At 60.6% G+C, this 10,400-nt stretch overlaps 1 protein-coding gene across 3 annotated transcripts in view; it reads left to right on the top strand.

The window, feature by feature from the left end:
• The first annotated feature begins 15 nt into the window (after positions 1-15).
• Positions 16-10,400, top strand: part of TTLL8 (tubulin tyrosine ligase like 8) — a 36,092-nt gene continuing 25,707 nt past the window's right edge. For 2 of the 3 annotated variants that reach the window (XM_008251456.5, XM_051839224.3), the window contains exons 1-6: positions 16-782; positions 1,063-1,164; positions 6,956-7,047; positions 8,134-8,269; positions 8,698-8,771; positions 10,220-10,348. In XM_008251456.5, the coding sequence (XP_008249678.4) occupies positions 269-782; positions 1,063-1,164; positions 6,956-7,047; positions 8,134-8,269; positions 8,698-8,771; positions 10,220-10,348 (1,047 nt within the window). In that variant the 5' untranslated portion in view covers positions 16-268. Of the gene's footprint in view, positions 783-1,062; positions 1,165-1,205; positions 1,501-6,955; positions 7,048-8,133; positions 8,270-8,697; positions 8,772-10,219; positions 10,349-10,400 lie in introns of those variants that run through there. The other variant, XM_089307788.1, reaches the window with a different exon arrangement.

The following is a 10,400-nucleotide window of genomic DNA, read 5'->3' as shown; positions in this document are numbered from 1 at the left end:
GAGCCTCCCTTCGGGGTGCCTGGGGGTCAGATACAAAGGCGATTTCAAACCTGGCAAAGAGGCTGATGGAGTCCCCTTCCCCAAGACGCTGGGCAGACAAGGAAGTAGCTGCCCTGGGCTGTGGAGTCCGTGAGGACTGGGGGCAGAGCACGGGGTGGGGGTCACCAAGGCCTCTCCAAACTCCTTCGCGGGGTGGGTGAGCTGATCCGGGAACCCCGGCCCCAACCCCTGTAGCAGGGCAAGCTGAGAGTCCCAGAGACCCCCAGGAATGGTTGATGCTGGGGGGAGGGGACGGGGTGTGGCGGGCAGTCTTTGTGACTTGGGGGCGGGGTGCTGGGCGGGTCTGTGTGACCCGCACGGCCCGGCCCGCAGGGAGACCCGAGCGCATGACCCGGGCGGGGGTGGCTGGTCACACGCGGGTCCTCCCGGACGCATGGCCCGCGCGGCCCAGCGCCCCGGCCCCCGCCCCCGCCCGGGCCGCGCCTCGAACCTCAGCCCGGGACCAGAACCCGAGCTTAGCCCGGGTGCCGCCACCTGCGGCCCCGTGGCCCCCGCTCGCCTACACCGGTCTCGCCGCTACCTGCGGCCGGAGCCCCCAGCGCGCCCGCGCAGCCCCACGCCCTGGGCCGGCCGCTGCCGTACTCTCCCCCGGCGACGCTGCCAGCGCTCGCGGGCCGCGCAAGCCGCCAAGCGGCCGGGGGCCATCGCCCCGGGCAACCGCGGGACGCCGGGCAGCGCCGCAGGGGGCGGGTGCGCGGAACGAGCGTCTGGGCAGGCCGCCGGTGAGCCGAGTCCCCAGCCGGTTCTGCTGCCCCTCGCCCAGCCGCCCTCCGAATCTCTCCCCGTCCCGACCTCTGGAATTCCAATCTGCGCCCCTTGCACCGCGCCCCTCCCGGGACCTGTCCTTCGACCCCGGGATCCTGGACCTGATCCCCTACTTCCCCACCAGCGGACCCGTGCCCCAACCCCGGCCCTAAACGCGACCCCCCGGGTCCCAGACCAGGCCCGGCTCCCGACCTCGCTCACCACTAGGGACACCCCCTTCCCCCCGCTAATCCCCAGGGGCCGGGGGCCGGCCGGGCGAGCCGCTGGACGCCGGAATGGAGCCGGGCGAGAAGAGGCCGTCGTCCACCACGTCGGACGGAGACCGGAGGGAAGAACACAGTCGGTACCGCTGCGCCTGAGGCCGCTCTGGTTGTGCTGGGCCGACGGACTGCGCGGCCGCCGAGCCCAGGGGACGGCGGGAGGGGGCGGGGCTTTTGAGCCCGCACCTGCCGCGGTCCCGCTGGTCAGCGCGCGCGGCCCTGGAGGGAGCTGCGGGCGGGAAGGGCGGTCCCGGCGGCGATTCAGGGGGATCTCGTGCGCTCTCCCGTCTGGTCTGGCGTAGCTCGGGAGAGCCGCACCGCACGCCCCCGGCTCCCCTCCACCGCGCCTGGACTCCACTCCCGGGACTGCGGGGGCGCAGAGCGCCAGCTGCTTTTGTGTCGGTCACCGATGTGGGTGCGTGTCCCGGGAAATCCTCCGCAGCTGCAGGTCCCCAGCGCTTTGTCGGATGCGTACAACCTTGGAACCAAGTTGGTCAGAAACCCGGGCGTCATTGCGTGCGTGATGCACATCGCCATGGTCTTTCCGGAGACTCCTTGTGTGCGTGGCTTCTCAGCATTTTTTGGAGCGAGATAAACTTACCTTTTAATTCAGTTTCCTGTGGACTCTGGAGAACCCTGCGGTTGTGGCTGCCTGCCCGTGCCTGTGGCTGGCCGCCTTATCCCTCTGGGGGTCTTCTGAGGGTCGGAGCCGCTTGTCTATCTTCCCGACTCTGGTTTAGTAAGCCCTGGCCAGCTCCTTTGTCCAGAGAGGGACTCCTGCCGCTCCCTGGGAAGTAGGGTCGGTGGGTCAGGGTCCAGCCCCTCTTTCCTGTGAATAGCTGCGGACTCAGCTTGTGCTTGGCCATGTGCCCCAAGGGTGTGTGTGTGTGTGTGTGTGTGTGTGTGTGTGTGTGTTTTGGTGAGGTCTCTCCATTCTTTTCTTCCTTTTTCCTTATATTGCAAAATTTTTATTTATTGGAAAGACGGAGAGACAGAGATTTTCTGTTTGCTGGTTCACTTTTCCAAATGCCCACATCAGCCAGGACTTGGCCAGGCCAAAGCCAGGAGCCAGGAGCTGCATCCAGGTCTCCCACCTGAGAGGCCGGGCCCAGCCTGCTGCCTCTCTGGGTGTACTTGAGCGGGAAGCTGGGTAGCAGGTGGAGCTGGCACTCGAAGCCCACTGCTGCGATTCGGGGTGTGGGCCTCCCAGGCAGTGTTGCACGGCTCACCTCTCTTAAATGTTTTCACAGACACGTAACAACTGTACGTACTTGTGGGTGATTCAGTGTACGCATACTCTATGTATTGTTCAAATTGGGATAACTATCTGAATATCCTCAGTTATTTCTTTATGGTGAAATATAAAAGCTCTCTCTCTCTTTTTTTTTTTTTTTAAGAAGAAAGAGTACACTGTCACTGTCTGTGGTCACGCTGCTGTGCAGTAGAGTGTCAGAATGTCCTACCTCTGTCAGCTGTGAGTGAGCCCCGTCATCAGGCTCACCCTGTGCCCCCTACTGCCCAGCTCTGGAAACCACCAGCTTCCCCTCCGCCTCTGTGACACCAGCTTTAAACAAAAGAAATATTTTGGCCTGCGCCGCGGCTCACTAGGCTAATCCTCCGCCTTGCGGCGCCGGCACACCGGGTTCTAGTCCCAGTCGGGGCGCCGGATTCTGTCCCGGTTGCCCCTCTTCCAGGCCAGCTCTCTGCTGTGGCCAGGGAAGGCAGTGGAGGATGGCCCAAGTGCTTGGGCCCTGCACCCACATGGGAGACCAGGAGAAGCACCTGGCTCCGGCCATCAGGTCAGCACGATGTGCCGGCCGTGGTGGCCATTGGAGGGTGAACCAATGGCAAAGGAAGACCTTTCTCTCTGTCTCTCTCTCTCACTGTCCACTCTGCCTGTCAAAAAAAAAAATATTTTTGAAAGTCTGAGTTACAGAAAGAAAAGGAGACAGAGAGAGCTTCCATCCACTGGTTCACTCCCCAGATGGCCACAACAGCCAGGGCTGGGCCAGGCTGAAGCCAGGAACCTGGAGCTCCCTCCACGTCTCCCACGCGGGGGCACAGACCCAAGCACCTGGGCCATCCTCCGATGCTTTTCCCAGCCGGTGGGAAGGGAGCAGCGCCCAGCGCTCCCTCACAGTTGTTATCACCTGCCGCGCCTCAAGGTCGACTTAGACTGCGCGTCTGAGTGAGGCCACGTGCTGCTCAGGTCTCTGAGTGAGGCCACATGGCGCTCGGTCTGAGGGAGGCCATGTGGTGTTCGGATCTCTGCCTGAGTGAGCTCACTTGATTCCGTCCACACCACATGGTCCCATTCTTCTGGCGGGATGATCCGTTGTGTTCCTGGACCACATTGATCCCTTCCCTCGTTCGTGGACACAGATCGGCTGCATGTCCTGGCTATCGTAAGCCGCGCAGTATAAGCCTGGGAGTGCCGCTCTGTCCTTTGGGTGTACACCCATGGTGGGGTTTCGGAATCCCACAGACCCGTGCTGCCCTCCACAATGGCTGCGCTCATTTGCACTCCCACCAGGATTCTGCTTTCTCCACATCCTCACAGAACTTAAGGTTTTTAAACTGAAAGCCGTTGCAGCTGGAACGGGGTACCACGTTGTGGTCTTGATTTGCATTTCTCTAAGAATGAGTGATGTTGATCAATATTTCATGAACTTCTGAGCGTTTATATGTCTTCCTTTTTTAAAAAAAAAGATTTATTTTATTTATTTGAAAGAGTCACAGAGAGGGGTAGAGACAGAGAGAGGTCCTCCATCTGCCGGTTCACTCCTCAGATGGCCGCAGCAGCTGGAGTTGCGCCGATCTGGAGCCAGGAGCCAAGAGCTTCTTCTGGGTCTCCCACGTGGGAGGACTCGGGCCATCTTCTGCTATCCCAGGCCATAGTAGGGAGCTGGATTGGAAGAGGAGCAGCCAGGATTAGAACCACATGTGATGCCGGCGCCTCTGGCCAGGGCTTTAACCCGCTGAGCCACAGCACCGGCCCCTGTATGTCTTCCTTTGAAAAATATCTATTTCGATCTTGGCTCATTTTTAAACCAAGTTGTTTTCGCTGTTGCGCTCCTCGTGTGTTCTGGATCCTGAGCACGTCCTAACTTGCGAACACTCCCTCCCGCTCTGGAGACGGTCTCATAAGTCTTGATTGCTTCTTTAGGTATGCCAAAGCATTTTGGTTTCTGCGACCCCATTTGTCTGTTTTTGCTTTTGTTTCCTGTTCTCCTGGGATCTTACCTAAAAAAAAAAAACAACAACCCTTTTCTCTTCCCATCTCTCGAAGCCGCCCTGTTTTAATCTCAGTCTTACAGCTGAGTCTTTAGTAGGTTTTGAGCCGTTTGTGGAATGTGGTTTGAAGGACCCCAAAAGCGGTGTCCTTTTGTGACGACCCCAGAAACACAGACTCCAGACCAGACGATGCAAAAAAACAGGAGGCAGTTTTATTTCATTTGCGCAAATGGGCCCTCTGCTGCCACAAGCAGCGAGCAAGAGAGAGGAGCCCCGAGCAGCTATCTCACACAGCTTTTCAGGGGCAAAACCACAAAATTAACATACCATAGGGTGGCGTAAGTTTATTGGGCGACTACAAGGGGAGGAGGTCGTCGAGGAGGAGGAGGAACGGGGGCTACGTGCCCTACGTGTCCAAGCTTGGACAAGGGGAGGGGGTCATTGAGGAGGGGAAAGGGGTGGCTACGTGCCCTACGTGTCCAAGCTTGGACAAGGGGAGGGGGTCATTGAGGAGGGGAAAGGGGTGGCTACGTGCCCTACGTGTCCAAGCTTGGACAAGGGGAGGGGGTCATTGAGGAGGGGAAAGGGGTGGCTACGTGCCCTACGTGTCTAAGCTTGGACAAGGGGAGGGGGTCATTGAGGAGGGGAAAGGGGTGGCTACGTGCCCTACGTGTCTAAGCTTGGACAAGGGGAGGGGGTCATTGAGGAGGGGAAAGGGGTGGCTACGTGCCCTACGTGTCTAAGCTTGGACAAGGGGAGGGGGTCATTGAGGAGGGGAAAGGGGTGGCTACGTGCCCTACGTGTCTAAGCTTGGACAAGGGGAGGGGGTCATTGAGGAGGGGAAAGGGGTGGCTACGTGCCCTACGTGCCTTGCGGTTTCTTTGTTAAGCTTGAGCAAGCACAGGGGAGGGGGCTTATCTACATAGCAGGATGTTCTGTTGCCCGTATCTCTGGTTAGTAGCTGACTGCTTTCTCTGTGAACCGGTTTACTCCCCATTTCCCAAGGCCGTCTCTGGAACTGTTTGTCTCAGGAGCCCCACTTTTCTATTTCATTAAGGCCACTTTTATGGTGGCTCACGGCCGCTCCTTTCATGGTTCAGTAGAGATCCTGCCCGTTCTGCTAACTCTGGGCATCCTGTTCTCCAGCACCATTTGCTGAAGAGACTTCCTTCTCTGATGTGTGTTCTTCACACCTCTGTGAGGGAGGGAGAGAGGGAGACACTCCTGTTCCGCTCCCTACCTGCCTTCAATGTCCGTGCTGAGCCGAGGCCCAAACCGGGAGCTGGAAGCCCAACCTAGGCCTCCCATGTGGCTGGCAAGAACCAGGTTAGCTGAGCCCTCGCCTGCCTCTCAGAGCCTGCACTGGCAGAAAGCTGGGGTCGGGAGCAGGAGCTGCCTCTCACGCTCCCGTGTTCCAGCACGGGATGTAGTCCAGACGTCTTGGCTGCTAGGCTCTGAGCTCCAAGGCCAAGTGCTAAGCCTACTCCCCTGTCCCATCCCCAGCACCTGTAGTCCCTTGGCAGCCCGGCGGAGGGGTCCACAGGCCCAGCTGCAGGTGGAGGCCTGGGTTTCAGGCCTGAGACCAGCGTCTGATTCCGCACTCCCCCAGGGGGAGGCGCGGCCTCTCTGCTGGGGAGGGGGTATGTGGGGAGCTCTCTGCCTCCTGCCTTCTGCATCTTTTCTGACTACGACTAGAACCAGGTGCTGCACCCTGTCGCTGGGGGCCCCATGCACCTGCGTCCCCAGGCGTGGAGGCCTGCTGCCCACACAGACCTGGATGAGCTCCCGGCGTCAGCCCTGACCCAGCCTTGGCCACTGCAGGCATTTGAGGACTGAACTAGGAGCTGAGACCTCTCTCTCTCTCTGTGCCTTTAGGTCTCTTTAATAAATAAAACATTTTAAGAATTATTTTTAAGTTTGGAAAGGTTGATTTGAGATGTCAAGGAATTTTCATTTTGGGTAGCATTTTTATTATGGAGTTGATTTCTTTTAAAAAATTTTTATTTTTTTAAACAAATATTTTTATTTGAGAGAAAACAGAGGGAGAGATGGACAGAAGGAAACAGATAGAGGAAACTCACATCAGCTGCCCACTCCTCAAATGCACCCAGTGGCCAGGCCGGGCTGGGCCGGCTGAAGCCGGGAGTCAGTGTCCACACCCGCAATGGATGCTGAGCAGGCAGCAGGCAGCTGCTGCGGCTGCGTGGACCGTGGTTCCGCTGCTGTCCAGCCTGGCTGTCTTGGTCTTGTCTCAGCTGGCCGGTGGGTGTGGTTCTCCAGGGGTGGTAGAGACCTGGAGGCTGGGCCGAGCCCCCGGGATATACCTTGATCAGGGCCCTTGGAGGCCAGGTGCTCTGGGCAGAGCACTAGCCCAGATGTCCAGTGGGTGGGTGGACGGTGAGGTGCAGGTATGAGGGCTCCACGTCAGGGCTTGGGCAACGAGGCAGAGTGGGCTGCTCAGCCACTGTCGGTGTCGTGGTGGCCAGGACGTGGGTGGGCTGGGGAGTGACCTGGGGATGTGGTGTCTGGGGCCAGAGAGGAGTCGGCCTTGTTCCTTGTGCCCCTAGCACCTGGGGTCCAGACGGGGCCCAGCTGCGCCTCCCAGGCCGGGCCGACTGCTGGTTTCTCTTTCACAGCCTTGAAGCAAGGAATTGCACAGGACCCGGCCTCTTCTCCCAGACTGGACAAATTCAAAATAGCCAGGCAGCTGACGGACAGAGCCATCAAGGTCAGCACCTTTGGGACTCTGTGGGGAGGGGGTTCTTTTATTATTATTATTATTATTATTATTATTAGAGATTTCTCATTTATTTATTTGAAAGCCTGAGTTACACACACACACACACACGCATCTTCCATCAGCTGGTTCACTCCCCAAATGGCCACAGTGGCCAGGACTAGGCCAGACTGAGCCAGGAGCTTCTTTTGGGTCTCCCACACGAGTGCAGGGGCCAAATACTTGGGCCATCCTCCACTGCTCTCAGCTGCGTTAGCAGAGAGCTGGCTGGGGAGTGGAGCGGCCAGGATTCACACCAGCACCGTATGGGACGCCAGTGCTGCAGGCCACACTTACTCCCCTGCTCCACAGCGCTGGCCAAGGGGCGCCTAGGTCAGCCCTGGATCAGGGCTCCCTCCCCTCAGCCTCTGCCGCCTGGGGCCTCCCCTACACGCACATTCTGAGCTGTCACTCATGTCTGGAATGGACCATGCTTCTCTGGCCCCGCTCCACCCAGTGGCCAGCACTGCCGGGGCAGGGTGTTGGGCCTGACCTGGCCCTGCCTGTCTTGGACCAGAACCAAGTTCCAGGTTACCCAGAGGCCTTTCATGCCATCCCCCTTGCCTCTGTCCCACTGGGGGTCACACTTGCCCCTGTGTGCGCAGAGAGAGGAGCTGGACACCATGACTCCAAGTTGACCTTGGATGTGGCAGGCACGGCTGGGGTCTCCAGCTCTGGACAGTGAAGATGGAGGGGCACAGACAGCTCCATGCCCAGCACCCTCTGTCCAGCGACCTGGCAGTGAAGGGTCGTGGAGAAATCCAATGTCAGTCCCACCGTGCATGAAAGCATCCCCATACCTTACCTTCTCCCATGGCACAGCACACGTGTGAGCATGTGTGTGAGTGGGCGTGGCCAGGCAGTCACGGCAGGAGCACGTGCGGGCTGCTAGCACCTTGTGTGACCTGTCGGGTGTGTGTCCAGCAGGCCCCGGCCCCTCCTTGCTCATGTGTGCACGCGGCCCAGTGTCCCTGGAGCAGACCTGCCACACAGCTGGCCCTCAGCGCCTGAGTGGGGGACCTGCTCTTGCCGTTTTAGGAAAAGAAGATCTTCTCCATCTACGGGCACTTCCCGGTGGTCCGGGCAGCTCTGCGGAGGAAGGGCTGGGTGGAGAAGTTCCCCGTGCTGCCCAAGGGCCCTCTGGGTGCCGAGGACAGCGGGGAGGGGGTCCCTGGTAGAGTATCGTGGACGCCCCCTCCATCACCCACCTGCCTTCCCACCCAGGCATCTGTGCCTGGGCACCCCCGCCCTTGGTCACTTCACGTCCCCATGTCCACTGCAGGACAGGGGGTCCTGCTGGGTGGTTTCTGTCACCCTCCGGTGGCCAGACCCTGCCCGCCCCAGCCCCAGGTCCCCACAGGCCCCTTTCCCCACCCTGCCACCATCGCAGATCCAATGTCCCTGGCCCACCGCCCTGCACCTGAGACGCTCAGGCTCCCAGGGCCCAGCCTGCACGGTCCCTGGTGGGGTGCGTGCCCCATACCCGACGCAGGCCCCACGGGACACCTGTTCCACTGTTGCCCCTCCTGGACGAGGCTCCGTGGCCAGCGAGAGTCTGGCTGACCATGTCGGCAGCATCGCCCCTCTCCCTGGTGTTTGCAGACCACAAATGTACTGAAGTAAAAGAAAGCCAGCAAGTCGCCTTGGAGAAAGCAGAGACCATCCATGACATGATGGTAGGTCTCCAGTGTGCTCGGCTGTACAGGTGCTGTCCTGCTCAGTCACTCACGGGGTGGGACAATGAAGTCTGAGCCATAGTGGCCTTCACTGGGCGGCCTCGGCGCCTGGCTGGACCAGGGGTGGGCCGAGCAGACCCCTCTGGATGAACCGGCTGTGCCCAGCCTGCTCCCCCTGCACCCCACAGTAAGCCGCACAGGCCGGTGCCAGCAGCTCCACGTGAATGTGGGAACTGCGAGGCCCTGCGGGCCCTGGGCTGCGGCCGGCAGCAGCTGGAGGTGCTCCGGGTACAGGGGCTGGCGTGGCCAGTGGGGCAGGGCCTCCCGTCTCACAGCCACAGGGGAGGCCACCTCCCCAGGCCTGGGAACTCTGGGACCCTATCCTCTCCCTCTGTGAACTGGGGACCAAGAGAAAGCACAGGGTGGGAGGAGGCACTGTGGAGCGAATGTGCAGAATGAGAAGGCCTGCTCACTGGTGACACAAGGGTAGGACCAGCCGCGCACCCCCGAGCTGGCCAAGTCCAGGGACCAAGTCCGCTCCACAGGCGGTGGTTTTGAGGAACTGGGTCCATCTGTGGGCTGCAGAGGTAGGCTGGCTCCCGTCCAGGGCACAGGAGCTGTGTCAGGGAGGGCCCCGCGGTGTGGCCATCGTGTGAACCCTCCCAGCCCCCATGTGGGATTGCTGGCACACTGAGAGGTAGTGTGAGTGCTCTGGCCACTGAGATCAGGGCGCCCCCTTCAGGTTCCACATGTCCCCACCTGCTAGAAGAGGCAGGGGGCTCCCTGGGGTCTCTGTGGTTAGGACACTGTGGCCGTCCTGGAGGAGCTACCAGGGGACCTCCTCACCCCAGGCCCCCCAGCTCCCGGCGCCCAGAAGTGGGCACAGTCCTGGTGGCAGCAGCTCCCTGCAGGGGTGCTGGGGAGGGGTCTTCCGTGTGCTCGTGGCCTCGTGTTTCTCAGAATTCACAATGTGCTTTAACAAAGACGACTTCCCCGACGGCAGCCATGGCAGCTTAGTGTGGGTGGAGGAAGGAACGTGGGGTGGAACGTGGGGTGGAACGTGGGGCGTGGGCTCCCAGGGTCCTGCTCCTTCCCCGTCCCTCGGTGCCCAGGAGGAGGCCCCGGGCCAGCCCTGCACTGCTGGGGGGATGTGGCGTGTAGGAGGCCAGGGTGCACACGTGTGTGCGTGTCCATGTGCCGAGGTGTCAGGTGTTTGGAGAATGCTTTCTCTTCCTGTGTTTCTTTGTGTGCTTGGACTTTGGGGCCAAACCAGACAAAATCATCAGTCCCCCACACCTCCACTTCCTTCGGCCTGATGTCCCTGCCCTGGGCTGGAGGGCCCCACACCCCTGCCTCTGGCCCGATGTCCCTGCCCTGGGCTGGAGGGCCTGCCCCCCGCCCTCTGGGGCCCCGCCTGAGCCTGGGTGTTGACGGGGCTTCCCTGCCAGTCCAGGCTGGTGAAGAACGAGACGCCGCACCTGCTCTGGACCATCAAGAGGGACGCCGTGGACTACCACAACCTGGCCGGGGACCAGATGCTGAACCACTTCGGGAAGACGGCCTCCTTCACCACCAAGGTGAGCGGTGGCTGGGGTCGGGGGCGGGGCTGGGGCCCCTCAGGACGGTCCC

This window comes from Oryctolagus cuniculus, chromosome 11, assembly GCF_051225735.1.
Source record: "Oryctolagus cuniculus isolate XC-2025 breed Fujian yellow rabbit chromosome 11, ASM5122573v1, whole genome shotgun sequence".
NCBI classification, from domain to species: domain Eukaryota; kingdom Metazoa; phylum Chordata; class Mammalia; order Lagomorpha; family Leporidae; genus Oryctolagus; species Oryctolagus cuniculus.
The sequence above is the reverse complement of the archived record's forward strand: the minus strand, read 5'-3'. Positions and strand labels throughout refer to the sequence as shown.